Genomic DNA, 15633 nt, shown 5'->3' on the forward strand with positions numbered 1-15633 from the left:
TGTATGAGAAGGCTGAGGAGCCGAGCCACTGAATGCACCATGGCTCTCCCTTGGGTTACTCCACATCCATAAGTATATTTGTATTATATATATGTATATGTATGTGTATACTTGTTTCACAAAGTGTTTAGACAAAGCCTTGCTCTTTTAACCAAGTACAAATTAAAGAATCTCTGAGTCCAACTATGACCTGTAAGCCCTGCTTCAGGATACCCCAATGTTTTGGCTAAACCAGTGTCTAAACTCTATGTATTGATTTATGACTTTGCCTGTAACTTCTGCTTCCTTTGAAATGTATAAAATAGAGCTGCAGTCTGACTGCCTCGGGGCCACTGCTCAAGTCTCGGGTTCGTGTCTTCTCCAGGCTGTGATCATTCATATTGGCTCAGAACACACCTCTTTGAAATAGTTTACAGATTGTGCTTTTGCTGCCAACAATGATGCTGGTTTGAGAGCCTATCATCTGTAGACTAAATTACAAAATGGCGGAGAGAAGGTGGGGAAGGGGGGAAATGAACTAATACAAATAAAATTATGTACCAAATAACAACGAAGTAAAGTAGACATGACCTCCTGTGATCCTCATTTTTGGAATTACATACATACCCATAGTTGGCCTCAGCGAACATATTGGCTGATTATGATTTTTCACTCGGTGGGTGACACAGGCTTCTGTTCCTGAGGGGTCTGAGCCCTTTTTGGGCCTGTCTAGGAGTTGTCACCTTCCACCAAATTTTACCACTGTAGGTAGCAATATTAGCAAATGTTCCCTAAAATTCGGTGAATCTCAGAAATATTTTGCTGTGACCCCACATATGTAGCAGAAATTATATCTCTTCTTGACAGTCAGGGTCCATTACCTAGCCAACACAATAATCCTCCTCTCATTTGTTAGCTCAGTACCACAGGGATCCCAGATTTTCAGATTACAGTCTCTAATCCATTTCATTGCAGCTTTCGAGTAGGATATGGTGATGGTGAATGAGCCCGTAGTACATCCGTGGATGGTGGTGTTGGCGAAACCGCGGCAGTGGAGAGCATGTATATACACAGAAAAAGCATCTATTCCAAAGAGAAAAACTTGCTGCCCCCTGCAGAATGGAAGGGGTTTGATATGATATAATCATCTTTTCACCAGGTAGGTCTGAATGTCTGTAACCCCAAATTTCATATGTTGAAACCTAATCACCGATATGATGTTATTGCAAGTGGAGCCTTGAATGGTGATTAGATCAAGAGGGCAGAGACCTCAAGAATGGGATTAGTGTCCTCATAAAAGAGACCCCTGAGAGGTTCCATGTGCAAACACAGTTAGAAGGCACCATCTATGAACCAGAATGTGGGCTGACACCAAACACCAAATCTGCTGACTCCTTGATCTTGAACCTTCCAGCCTCCAAAACGGTAAGAAATAAATTTCTGTTGTTTATAAGCTACCCAGTCTATGGTATTGTGCTGTGGCAGCCTGAATGGGCTAAGACAGACCCCTGTGGGATGAGCCCATATATGAGGCTCTGCTGTTGGGAGATTTGGCACTTGGTGAAGACCATGTTGTTGAGCCCGTGAGTAACTTCCATTTCTGTCCTCATGGCCACATTTATCATGAGCCCACTGAGCAAGAATCGGAGTAACTGAGGAAGGAAGTTAACTCACATCCCCAGAGCAGGTCATCACATCCACGTGAGTACCGAAAGCACCTCGGGAACGCACACAAGGGATGTGCATTTCCTGGTATTCTAGGCCCAATCTGGGAAGTCCATCCACATGCCTCTTCTCCAAGATGCCTTGCTGTCAATCTTCCAATATTGTTACTTCCAAGTCACCACCATATGAACAAACTCTTATAAACTTCCCATTGACTCAAATAGATCTATGCTTTTAGCACCTTCCTTCTGGGCAGAATGAACAGTAAGATGCAATTATCAAGATGTGTCCTCAACAATAATTATGAAGACTTGTTGAATGTGCCATGAGCGGTTCTTGAAGGGAAATTTAAAGTTTTGAAGGCTTAGAATAAACAAACAATGACTGAAAAGAATGACCTAAGCCTACAAGTCTATACGTTAGAAAAAGAGCCGAGTAAAGGCAGGGACAGTAGTGCAAGATATCCCTTCCTGATTGATGGATAAAACAAACGTTACAAGTCATAATAGCGGCCAGGCACGGTGGCTCATGCCTGTAATCTCAGCACATTGGGAGGCCAAGGCGGGCGGGTCACGAGGTCAGGAGATCGAGACCATCCTGGCTAACACGGTGAAACCCCGTCTCTACTAGAAATACAAAAAATTAGCGGGGCATGATGGTGGGTGCCTGTAGGCCCCGTGGTGTCTAGCGTGGGCCCCAAGGCTTGGTGACTTCAGGGACTTCATCACGGCACCGTCCGCCTCATTGCGTCAAGAAAAGGTGCCAATTAGAACAAGTTTCAGAGGAAAAATACGGCCTCCAGTGAATTGAACAGGCTAATTTAAACTTTGGCAAACTGGCTCACTCCGGAGCTCATTAGAAATTTTCCTCAACAGCAAGTAATGAATAACTTTCTTAATCACTTTCTGCTTATAAATGTAATACATGTTCACTGTAAAAGAAGAGGAAATGTGGGCAAGTTTGGAAGAGAAAATAAAAAACCAACCATTATCTCGCCGCCAGGGATAACGACAATGAAAATGTGGTGTATTTCTGGATAAATGAGCTGATTCTTGTCTAGTGCCTACGACAGTGGTTTGGGACGTGGTAACCACCCAACAAATGTTACTGGTTATCATTATTCTCATTGGTAGTAGGCTTAGAACAGTCTTTTCCGATGCTATCCCTCCCCCAGCCCCCCACCCCCGACAGACCCCGGTGTGTGATGTTCCCCTCCCTGTGTCCGTGTGTTCTCATTGTTCAACTCCCACTTATGAGTGAGAACACGCAGTGTTTGGTTTTCTGTTCCTGTGTTAGTTTGCCGAGAATGATGGTTTCCAGCTTCATCCACGTCTCTGCAAACGACACGAACTCATTCTTTTTCATGGCTGCATATGTGCCGCATTTTTAAAATCCGGTCTAACATTGATGGGCATTTGGGTTGGTTCCAAGTCTTTGCTATTGTGAACAGTACTGCAATAAACATACGTGTGCATGTGTTTTTATAGTAGAGTGATTCATAATCCTTTGGGTATATACCCAGTAATGGAATTGCTGGGTCAACGAGTTGATGGGTGCAGCAAACCAGCATGGCCCATGTATACCTATGTAACAAACCTGCACATCGCACACAGGTACCCCAGAACTTAAGGTATAATAATGGAAAAACGAAAGAAAGAAAGAAAGAGAGAAAGAGGGAGAAAGAAAGAAAGAAAGAAAGAAAGAAAGAAAGAAAGAAAGAAAAGAAGGAAGAAAGTCTTTTCCATTCCAACAATCAAATAAAGTTCATCTAAATTTTCTTCCAATGTTTTCACTTTTATTGTGTCTATATTAGGTCAATACATTCTAAACTCTTCAGACACTATAGCAATATTTCTCTATATAGCATTCCCCCTCCCCCGTGCTTCTACTGAGATACGTATCGGCAGCCTGAGAAGTCGGTGTTCCTTTGTCCACACTCATCGCTGTGCATCCGTTCCATTTCATTCGCTCCACAGTCAGCCGCACCTCAGAGTTGTCCTTCAAAGGGTGAGAGACTAAGACAGTTATCCAGTGACTCTTGGCCGCATCAGTGGGGGGCTGTGTCCAAGGGTACAAATTCCCCCGAGCTTCCAGGCCCACCCTGTGCAGGGCACAGGAAAAAAAGGAGATGTGTCGGGAGCTGCAGGAGGGGCGCTGGCACAGGGCACAGAGGTGCCCATCCCAGCAGCTGAGAGTCAGAAGGCACGTGCAGGGGGCCCAGAGGCTCAGCAGGATCTGAAATGTGAGAAGATGTCTACAAACACAGAGGTGCAGGAGGACGCCGGAGATGACAGTCACTGGAGGGGCTCTGAGACGTGCATAGAAAACAGGACAGAGCTTGGTAGCAGCACTCATTTGTCGCCCTGCCACACACAGCCTGTGTTTTCTCCTTGACGGCCCCATCTCAGTAGGACCCAATAATGCCAACGCCTGGAGATCCCCCTGGACAATGGTCTTTGTCCTCCACATCTGGTCCTCCCCTACACCTGGGGCTTGGACCTGCTAAGGAGCTCTTTCCAGCTTTCTAGACACCTGTGGAATCCCTTCACCCATCCTTCCCCGCCAGTGTGGCTGCTCTCCCGCCAAGTGCCTCGGCTCCAGGGGGACGAGGCTTTCCCTGGGCTGCTGCCTTCCCTGCTCCCTTCCCAGTCCCCAGAAGGGTGCCAGCTGCAGAGGCCTCCAGAGCAGAGCCTTGCTCACCGCATCAGCTCCAGCTGGAGGAGGTTCCCCCTACCTCCTGTACCCCAACCCCTTCTTAAAGCAGCAGAGGCGGAAGCCGGAGCCTGCTTTGGAAAATGGCATGCTTTTATGGCTGCGTCTGCATTGACTTTTTAGCGCTCTAAGAATGTCCCCGCAGTCCTGCCACCCTCTGCCAGCCCCAGCCCTCCAGCCTCTGTTCCCGTGTTGGGGAAGCCTTTCTCAGGGTCACTCAGCTGTCTCAGGACTGGATGTGGCACAGACATACGTAGGTAAAAGCTGCTACACGGAAGACTGGAGGTGCGGGAAGTGCATTCGCTTTAAGCCTAGAGGTGGGAGCCGTGTCCGGGGTCCTTTCCTGGGGGTGTGCATGTTACCAAAATACCAAGGGTTTGGTCTAGGTCCTGCTGCTGGCCGCACAGAAAGCCAAAGACTGAGACGAAGACAATTACCAGGGAAGACAGCTTTAATTGGGTGCTGCAGCCGGGGGATGGGAGTTAAGTCTCAAATCCATCTCCCTGACTAAAACTAAGGGTTTATATAGCAGGGAAGAAAGGCACCAATGTGTAGGAAAACAGGAACTCGGGAGGGCCCAGAAAGCAATCCTGATGAATGAGGGGGTCCAGCATCTCATTGCCTGGATGCGATCTGGTGAGTTTCGGTTCTTTGATACTTTGAGAGGCCCCAAGGTCATTTCCTGAGGAAGGAATTCAGATAAAACAACTGTAAGGTTCAAGCTTGAAGACCAGAAGGGTCAGTTTCTATGTTTATCAAAAAGAACAGCCTACGGGACGATTGGATCGGTTTCATGCCCAGCCCAGGGTGCAGGATGTGGGAGGCCTGAGTTGGCCTGGTGAGCAGCCCAGACACCCGGGATGGAGGAGTGCAGCCTCTCCTCCCACAGACTTGTGAACAGGGTGTGGAGACAGACACCCAGCTCCTAGGACCATGCCACCCCCACCCCTGCCTACCTCTCGCAGCACCTTTCCTGTGGATCTGACGCCCTTCCAGACACAGAAGTAGGCCAGCACCCGGCAGGCCAGCAGACCACAGGGTCACCTCGCAGCTGAGGGCCCTCCGCACCTCCGACGCCGCCAGGGGAGCAAGGGAAGGAGGGAGAGAGGGAGATCCCATGAGGTCTGTGCTGGGAGACAAAGGAACTATGGGGTCCCCTCAAGGAGTCCTGGCTCCCTTCCCTCCCCCAGCTCTGGTCCCGCTGGTGCCTCCCATCCACGTGGGCTGGACCTGGGGCCAGGGAGCCCCTGGGTGATTGGGGGCCCGACCTGGGGCCAGGGAGCCCCTGGGTGACGGGAGGCCACCCCCGAACCACCCGACCTGCAGCTCCAGCTCCCCCACCTGGCTGGGCGACCAGGACAGGGACCGAAGCTGCTGAACCCAGTTAGAGGCCTGGCCCCGGGGTCTGTCCTGGGCACTCCCCCAAGGACAGGCAGGGCAGGCAGAGTCTGGGACGATGGCCGCACAGCCCTGGCCCCATGTTCCCAGGCCCGCCTTGCTCCTCGGTGTGAGGGAGACCAGGGGGACGGGACAGGCTGGGCCCCGCCGTGCCTGACTCCCTGCAGGGCTCCCGGGACAAGGGCCCGGCGGACAGCCGGCTGCTCAGGGGTGAGGGGTCCAGGCTGGCATCGTGGCCACCTTCCGGCCCGGGCTCTCTTGGGGTGGGGCGGGCGGGGAGAACCAGTCACGTGCTCCAGGGCTCGCCCAGGGTCTCTCAGGGCCGGAAGTAGGACCCCTGTGCGCAGGCGCCCTGAGGATCCCAGGCTGCCAGTCGCACGCACGCCAGGGGGCGGAACTTCCTGCAGCCTCACTGCCTCCGCGTCCTCGTGGGCCCTGACTTTGTCTCTGAGCACACCACAGAGGCCCAGGAGCCATGCGGGCCGCAGGCCAGGGCACAGGGGGTGCGGCGGGCGATGCTGATGGCCCAGGAGGCCCTGGCGTTCCTGGCGGCCCAGGAGAGGCGGGTGCTGCGGGCGACGGAGGTCCCCAGGGTGCAGGGGCAGCAAGGGCCTCGGGGCCGGGAGGAGGCGCCCCACGGGTGCCGCGTGGCAGTGCTGCTTCTGCACAGAATGGAAGCTGCCAGTGCGGGGCCAGGGGGGCGGAAAGACGCCTGGTTCAGTTGTATCCTGTTGGGGGCAACAGGGTCAAGAGGTGGGGGGCAGGGCCAGGAGGTGGGGGAGGGCAGGGCCAGGTGCAGGAGGTAGGGTTTGGGAGATGGGGGTAAGGGGCCGGGTGGGGGGGGAGTGGGGGCTGGGAGTTGGAGGTGGGGGGGTGTGGCTCGGAGGAAGGGAGCAGGTGGGGGATGGGAGGTGGAGCGTGTGCACGGTGGGTGCTGGGCGATGGGGTGACGGGCAAAGCGCCAGGAGGTAGGGGGTCTTGGGTATGAGAAAGGATCAGGAGTTGGGGGGAAGCGTGCAAGGTGGGAGCCGGTGGCTGGGGTGTGGGCTGGATGGGGCGGGGGGGGGTTCAAGTGATGGGGGGACGGCTGATGCGGCAGGGGTCATGGTGGGGAGGGCCTTGGAAGGGCACACAGGAGTCAGCTTGGGGTACAACAGAGGAAAGTGGGGAATCAAGACAGCTGGGTGGGGTTGCTTCAGGACCTGGGCCAGTGCGTGGGAAGACAGCCTGTGGGGATGAGATGGGCACCGGCCAAGTCCTAGGCATAGTCCAAGCTCCTTAACCGGGTCCCCACCGGGAACATCACGATGCCTTTCTCATCGCCCATGGAAGCGGAGCTGGTCCGCAGGGTCCTGTCCCCGGATGCCACACCGCTCCCCCGACCAGGGGCGGTTCTGAAGGACTTCACCGTGTCCGGCAACCTACTGTTTATGTCGGTTCGGGACCAGGACAGGGAAGGGACTGGGGCGGACGATGGTGGTGGGTTGGGGGCTGGGATCCGCCTCCCCGGAGGGGTAGAAAGCTAGAGACCTGGGAACACCCAAGCACAGGGTCTCAGAACAGAGACCTGGTACACCAGGTCCGCCGCCACCCGAGGGAGCCCGGGGAGATGGGTGCAGAGGTGTCGCCTTTAACCTGATGTTCTTCGCCCCTCACGTTTAGCCGACTGACTGCTGCAGACCACCGCCAACTCCAGCTCTCCATCAGCTCCTGTCTCCAGCAGCTTTCCCTGTTGATGTGGATCGTGCAGTGCTTTCTGCCTATGTTTTTGGCTCTGCTTCACTCAGGACAGAGGCGCTAAGCCCAGCCTGGTGCCCCTTCCTAGGTCGTGCCTCCTCCCCTAGGGGATGGTCCTTGCACGAGCGGCCACTTCATTGTGGGGGCCTGATTGTTTGTCGCTGGAGGAGGCCGGCTTACATGTTTGTTTCTGTAGGAAATAAAAATGAGCTACAATTCCGTGTCTGAGTCTCTTCTCGGCGAGCGAAGGCACCTTCAGACTTGCGTGCCCTTGTCCTCGGGTTGCAGGGGAGGCTCTGGGATTCAGAGATTGAAGTAGCACAAGGTAATGGAAGACAATTTGGGAAATGGGGGAAAATGAAAAGCCACTGGGTCCCGCCGTTCAGCTTTAAGTACTGTGGACATTTTAGAATACTTTCCTCAATATGCTTGCATTTATATGTTAAATATATGACAGTAGCATGTATGATGTTTTTCCAGCTCAGCATTAAGTTTGTTCCCAAATTGTCTTCATTGAACATATATGAGCTTTTGTGCTTTCTAAAAATGCTTCAAAAACATGTGCTTGAACAGATGCATAAAACCAGCATTATCATTTCACCATTAAACATGTGATATGGGCCGGGCATGGTGGCGCGCACCTGTATTCCCAGCGTTCGGGGAGGCTCAGGTGGGAGGATGGCTTGAGACCTGCAATTGGAGGCCACTCTGGGCAATGTAGCGAGATTCTGTCTCTATGAGAATCATTTAAAAATTAGGGGTGGAGGGCGTGGTGGCAGGCACCTGTAGTCCCAGTAACTCAGGAGGCTGGCGTGGGAGGGTGGCTTGAGTCCAGGATCTCGAGGCTGCAGTGAGCTATGAATGCACCCCTGAGCTCCAGCCTTGGCGACAGAGCGAGACCCTGTCTCTATAATAATAATAATAATAGTAATAATGTGAACAACGTAAAATGTTTGTAAACACGGAATGTTAACAAAACGCAGATTCTCTTACCGCTTGCAGAGTCCAATGAACAAGAGCGATGTCTGCTATTAAGAAACGGACTTTCTGCCATGCTTGGTTTAGGGGAAGACGTACAGGCTCCTGCCTTTAAGGGCACTGCTTCCCTTTGGGGGCAGAAAGCAGGGCCTTTTAATGGGGGACTTGGCATGAATAGCACACAGGGGAGGGAGCAGGCAGCTGCGGGGTCTCTGTGACTTGCTGAGTTGCCTTGTCTACCGGGTGGTCACGCTGGCACCATCTTGGGCAGAGCTAGTTTGGAAAGTGGCTGTTGTTTGTCAAAGCAAAAGAGACATTCTTGAGCTGTCTTCTGGGATGCTCTTAAGTTGCTTGGAAACAAGATCCCTTTGAGTCTTGCTTTCAGGATTTATTCAGTGGGACCAGAGCATATTTTAATGTAAGATTAAAGTATTAGTTGACAATCTCCAGTGCTTGGCAAGGCTGTAGTTGGAAACGAGGACTCATACGCTGTCAGTAGCAGTGGTAGTAGCATCTATTTGGACATTTATTTGGCATTTTCTATTAAGGGAAAAATGTGCATACCCTTTCACCCACCTTGAGGAATCCATCTGAGAAACTCCTGGATAGGCAAGTGAGGTCGAATCCACCAGCATCTTAATGACACCATCACGTAAATAGTTTTTAGAATGTAAATGTTCATCAGCTGCAGAAAAATTAAATAAATCACTGCACAACTGCCCCAGGGGAAAAGTGTGAGGAAGCTAGAGAGAGAGCATGGTAGATAGTCGGGTACTAGCATAGAAAGAGGTTAAAACAAGTCACCAGATCTCTGCATATAGGCTATGGCACACTCTTGTTTTGGCAGTGTGCTCCCGCCATGTGAGCATGTAGGGATGTGCACAGTAACTCCCTGGACAGCCACCTCCACGCTCAAGAGTGCTCATCGCTGGACAATAGCGTTAGGGAAATAAAACCTTCACCTTTTAAACCTCAGACTTCCATGCTGAAATATTTTCATCAAGCATGTATTACTTTGGAAATACACGTCTTTACTTTGTAAAAGAAGAGTCTGCTCGAATAAGAAACCATCTCTCCTAGTCCTGTTCTTTCAAAACATTGGAAGTGGATTTTGAGTGTGTTGACATGTCTGTGCCACAGCAGAGGGCATCTTTTGGTTTTGTCAGCCAACCTCTGTTCCCCTGTACCAGTGTCCATATTTCCCCTAGAACCACTCCCTCCCTTTCCCTTCAGCAGTTTTGATTCTGCTGGAGTTGACTTCACCCCAGATTCCAGGTGGAATGGCTCATCCTTCCTCTCTCACCATGCGATGCCAGCTTTCCGCCACCTCCCGCCAGGAGTAGATGCGGTCTGAGGCCCTCACCAGAAGCAGATGCTGGCACCACCCGTCCTATAGCTGCAGAACTATGAGCCAAATAAAACTCTTTATGAATTTCTCAGCATCAGGTACCCCTCTATAGCAACACAAATAGACTAAGACAGGGATTGAGTCCTTGCTGATAAGCCCTCAAAAGCTGTGATGGTAGAAAAAGCAGTGAAGGAGTCTTCTGTGGATACGAATCCAAATAGGGAGGGGTGAGCCTGCAAGGGAGTCCCAGGAGGAAAGGGAGGAGGAGAACGGGCACAGGGACCAGCTCTTTCCAGATAGGGCTCCCCAACCTGGTCCACAAGTGTGGGTTTCATTCACCCAGAGCATGAGTCTTTAGTTTCGTTGTCCCATGACCCCGTCCCGCCACCTCTGCCCAAACATGGCCCAGGTGCAGCCGGCCACCCTAATCCCACGGCCGGATGGCTGGAGCTGGTAGCTTTTAAACCCAAGTCAGGTGGCCTCAGTCCTCTGCTCTAAGCTGTCCAGTGGGCTTCCCTCACTCACAGTGAAAGCCAGAGCCCTGATGGCAGCCTGCAGACCCGACATGATCGAGCGTTTCCTCTCTGGCCTTCTCACCTCCCACACTTCCCCTTGCTCACGCTGACGCAGCCACACAGGGCCCCTGGCCCTTTCTGGAACACACCAGGCACACACTCCTGCCTCACGGCCTTTGCACTAGCTTTCTCCTGTCGAGAAATCTCTTCTTCCAGCGTTGCACACAATTGTCACCCTCTCAGAGAGGCTTTTCTGGCCAGCCTCTTTAATACCGCATCCGGCCTCCCCTGCCTTCTGCCTGGTCCTGTCTGTCACTCCCTCTCCTTTCAGGGCCCAGGCGTGCCGGAGACATCCTGGCCAGGGTGACCTGCCCCGCAACACCCAATTCAGGGCTCAGCCCGGGGACCCAGGCTTGAGCCAGCCGCTCCCCAGGACAGGAGGACGGCTCAAGACTGAGAAGCCCCCTCCTCACCCATTCCACCACCCATAGCTTTCACTGGGCACGAGGCTGACGATCTTCCAGCTTCTGTCGCCTTGAGGCATCTCGGTCCAGAGCCGTGAGAATCTGGGGGAGAAGGGATCCCCTGGAGCTGGGCTCTGTATGGGGGAGCAGCTCCTCCCGTGCAAAGCCCCCATTTCCCAGCTGGGCTCTTCCCTCCCACACACCTCACCCCTCCGTTCTCCCCCACAGCACCTGTACAAACCCACCAGCTTCTCCTCAGCCCCAAATGCCCCTCCAACGACAGCACTTTCTCCTCCTCCTCTCCACGGCTAGGGTGCGGCCCTTCCCCACTGTGGTCTGGACTGTGGACTCGCCATGCCCCACTCTTCTTCCCCATTCCTTCCTGGCCCAATCATCTCAGCTTTTCCTCTTAAGACCCTAGAGGAAAAGAGAAAGCTAGCCCCAGACAAGCAGGAGGAGGACCTAATAAATCACAAAGCAGACATCAGTGAAACAAGTCAAAGGCTAGTAAAAAATGCTATTGGCCGGGCGTGGTGCCTCACGCCTGTAATCCCAGCACTTTGGGAGGCTGAGGCGGGCGGATCACAAGGTCAGGAGATCGAGACCATCCTGGCTAACACAGTGAAACCCCGTCTCTACTAAAAATATAAAAAAAAAAAAAAAAAAAAAAAAACCAGCCGGGTGTGGCGGTGGCGCCTGCAGTCCCAGCTACTCGGGAGACTGAGGCAGGAGAATGGCGTGAACCTGGGAGGTGGAGCTTGCAGTGAGCCAAGATCGCGCCACTGCACTCCAGCCTGGGCGACACAGCGTGACTCTGTCAAAAAAAAAATAAAAATAAAAAAAATAAAAGGAATGCTATTTAACAACTCTGTGACAATAAATTCAATGACTTCGATGAAATGTATAATTTCATTGAAAGATACATATTACTAAAACTGACACAAGAAAAAAAAAGGAGTTTTATATCAACTACCCATATCAGTTCATAATTAAAAACCTTCCCACATAGAAAACTCCAGGCTGGATGCTCTATTGGTTAATGAATCAAACATTTAAGAAAGAAACTCTGGCCCCCTGAGGTGGCTCATACCTGTAATCCCGGCATTTTGGGAGGCCAAGGTGGGAGAATTGCTTGAACCCAGAAGTTTGAGACCAGCCTGGGCAGCATGGTGATACCTCGTCTCTACTAAAACCAGAAAACATTAGCCAGGCAATGTACACCGTGCTTGTAGTCCCAGCTGCTCGGGAGGCTGACGTGGGAAAATCACCTGAGCCTGGGGAGGTGGAGGCTGCAGTGAGCCTTGACTGTGCCACCGTACTCCAGCCTGAGCAACAGAGGAGGTGCTGTCTCAAAAATAATTTTTTTTAAATAAGGGGATGAAGATGTCCCTCTTATGGGGCAGACCATGTCTCAGGTACTACAGTCAGCCAAAGAACAGATCAAGTGGTCACTCCTTCAGTGAATAACTCACCATTTCTGGCTCCTCACCTCCTTCCAAACAATGCACGTCTGCCGTGAATTTTCATCCGGTTCCCCAGCTGATGCTCTCAGGGTCATCTCGGGAATCACAGGGATCCTTAAATCTCCATCCTGTCTGTGGTTGCCCCATCCCTCCTCGCCCCCGCTCCCAACCCTCCCTATGCCCTTCCTGTTCCTTTGCTTCTTTGGCCTCTTTTTAACTTGAATTATTAGATTTTTTTTTCTTTCCCCCCTACAACATTGTTTGAGTTCCTTATGTATTCTGGTCATTAATCCCTTATCAGATGGGTAGTTTGCAAATATTTTGTCCCATTCTGTGGGTTGTCTCTTCACTTTGTGAATTGTTTCCTTTGCTGTGCAGAAGTTTTTAACTTGATGTGATCTCTGGTTAAATAATTTTTGACAAGAGTGCCAATCCTGCAATCTCTTCAACAAACAGCGCTGGAACAAGTGGAATTACTCCTGCAAAAGCATGATGTTGAACCCCCATGTAACACGGTAAGTAAAAATTAATGCAAAATCGGTCAGCAACCTAAATGTAAGAGCTAAAACCATAAAACTCTTCAAAGAAACCACAGGGTGAATCTGCATGACCTTGGATTTGGCAATAGATTCTCAGATATGAAACCAAAAGTACATGCAGCCAGAGAAAAGATTGTTAAACTGGACTTCATCAAAATGAAAAACTTTTGGGCATTAAAGAACATTATCAAGAAAGTTGTTTTAATTTTTTACTTATTTGTATTTATTTAGTTTTTTATTATATTTTATGTTCTAGGGTACATGTGCACAACATGCAGATTTGTTACATATGTATACATGTGCCATGTTGGTGTGCTGCACCCATTAACTCGTCATTTACATTAGGTATATCTCCTAATGCTATCCCTCTCCCCTCCACCCTCCCCATGATAGGCCCCGGTGTGTGATGTTCCCCTTCCTGTGTCCAAGTGTTCTCATTGTTCAGTTCCCACCTATGAGTGAGAACAAGCGGTGTTTGGTTTTCTGTTCTTGCGATAGTTTGCTGAGAATGATGGTTTCCGGCTGCATCCATGCCCCTACAAAGGACATGAACTCATCCTTTTTTATGGCTGCATAGTATTCCATGGTGTGTATGTGCCACATTTTCTTAATCCAGTCTGTCATTGATGGACATTTGGGTTGGTTCCAAGTCTTCGCTATTGTGAATAGTGCCGCAAGAAACATACGTGTGCATGTGTCTTTATAGCAGCATGATTTATAATCCTCTGCGTATATACCCAGTAATGGGATGGCGGGGTCAAATGGTATTTCTAGTTCTAGATCCTTGAGGAATCGCCACACTGTCTTCCACAATGGTTGAACTAGTTTACTTTAGTTCCTTTAAAATGGAGAGTACTCCTTCAGCGATTAGAAGAGCCAGAAGACGGAAACAAAGAACTTCTGTTATTCATAGGTTACGGTGGCTACACGGAGGTCAGTCAACATGTGCAGAGGGTGTGCGTGGACCTGGGGCACTTGCCTTTATTTGGGTCCAGGGAGGTGGTCAGAGCATCACAGTAGGGGGTGAGAAGATTGGAGCATTCGAAGCAAATGCCCAGAAAAAGGGGCCTAACCTAACTACATGGACCTAACCTAACTTTACATTTGGTCAAGCAGCTGGGTGTGTGTGTGTGTACTGGTGAGATGGCTTTTAGGGGAAGGAAAGTGGAATCGAAAGGCAGCGGTTGGGAACTGGGCTTAGGCTATTAACCAAGGGCAGCGTGTGGCATCTGGGGACTCATGTCAAGACAACAAAATGGATGCCGGGGCAGCATGGTAATATTAAGCCTCAACCCAAAAGTGAAAAGACAAGCTGAAGAAAGTGAGAAAATATTTGCCAATCATATATCTGATAAGGGTTTAGTATCTGTAATACACAACACACTCCTAAAACTCAACTCATAATATACAACAAACTCCTAAAACTCAACTCATAATATACAACAAACTCCTAAAACTCAAGCAAAGCGATAAACAATTGAATTAAAGAATTGACAAAAGACTTAGACATTTGCTTTAAGGTTATAACTTGCTTCTATGAGTTTTGCTGCCACAATTTATGAAAGAGCTCTAATTAATTGGCTTAAGATATAATAAGGGCTTAAATCAATCATATTGTCAGAAAAGTAGAAACTTCAATGGCTTTAGGTCATCTGACTCCAATAATCTTTGAGAAATAAAGACAGTTTAAAGATTATTGGTAAAGTAAATAAAAACTAATAAAATAAAAACATCTTCAAAATTTAGACATTCGGTCTAATTTAGGCAGGTCAGATACTGTTTGCTAGATGCTTTAAGGTTATAACTTGCTTCTATGAGTTTTTTGTTTTTTTTTTTAGGTAGTATAATTTATTATCACAAACATGGTTTTAATAATTGTTTGACTTCTCTGTTTTACATCCATTAGATTCTAGGTAAGGCCTGAGGACATATGGAGTTTGCCAGGTTCCCTGGCTAGGCTGGGAAGAGTCAGACATTGTCTAAAGCTCGGTCTGTCTCGGTCCTGGGCTTTGCAAGCTGATACATGGTTATAATTGCTTACTTACCAGGTTTTTCACCAAAAATAAAAGTTGCTGAGAATTAACACTGTAACATATGTAATTGAGACTACTGGAGAAACAGTTTGACATGCAAAGTGGATAAGGAAAGTGGAATGTGTTTCTGACAAAAGGTTATAAGAAGGCAGGGATATATTTTTGTTCAATGGAAGGCAATTTTGGCTAGTTCAAAAGTTTTGGAGCATTGTCCTAAGCAGGAAGAATAAGAGAATACTGAAAGTTTAAACAAGTTGTAAAATATTTGTGAAAGATTGATCTTGTTAAGGAAGTTCTATAGGTATGAGCAAGCTGTCTGAAACTTGAAGGGGATTATTTAGTTTTCCTGTAAATTAAACATTAAAATAAAAGCACATTGATGCAGGGCCAGAATCTGAGCCAATGTATCTGGTTTTCTTACAGCATTCGTCTTTTCTTTAACAAAAATTGTAAAGGATTATAAAAGTTTATGGAAATCTTACCTTATGATCAAACGAATTGAGATTGGATAGATTTGTTTATAAGGTTTTATTAAGAATTGGGTTAAAGGCCAGTCCTGGTGGCTCATGCCTGTAATCCTAGCACTTTGGGAGGAGTTCAACAACAGGCTGCGCAACATGGCAAAACCCCATCTCTACAAAAAAAAAAAAATTAAATTAGCTGGGTTTGGTGGCCAGCACCTGTATTCCTAGTTACTCAGGAGGCTGAGGTGAGAGGATCAGCTGAGCCTGGGAAGTTGAGACTGCAGTGAACCGTGATCATGCCATTGCACTCCAGCCTAGGTGACAGAGTGAGACCCTGT

General features: G+C 49.3%; 1 protein-coding gene across 1 annotated transcript; it reads left to right on the forward strand.

Annotated features, from left to right (window-relative positions):
• Positions 1-6146: 6146 nt before the first annotated feature.
• On the forward strand, positions 6147-7700 carry LOC126945517 (cancer/testis antigen 1-like). Its single transcript, XM_050775530.1, has 3 exons — positions 6147-6479; positions 7054-7186; positions 7417-7700. Exons 1-3 carry the CDS (start codon positions 6230-6232, stop codon positions 7553-7555), a joined length of 522 nt encoding a protein of 173 aa, XP_050631487.1. The 5' UTR covers positions 6147-6229; the 3' UTR covers positions 7556-7700.
• The last annotated feature ends 7933 nt before the right edge of the window (positions 7701-15633 follow it).

This window comes from Macaca thibetana, chromosome X, assembly GCF_024542745.1.
Source record: "Macaca thibetana thibetana isolate TM-01 chromosome X, ASM2454274v1, whole genome shotgun sequence".
Taxonomy (NCBI): domain Eukaryota; kingdom Metazoa; phylum Chordata; class Mammalia; order Primates; family Cercopithecidae; genus Macaca; species Macaca thibetana.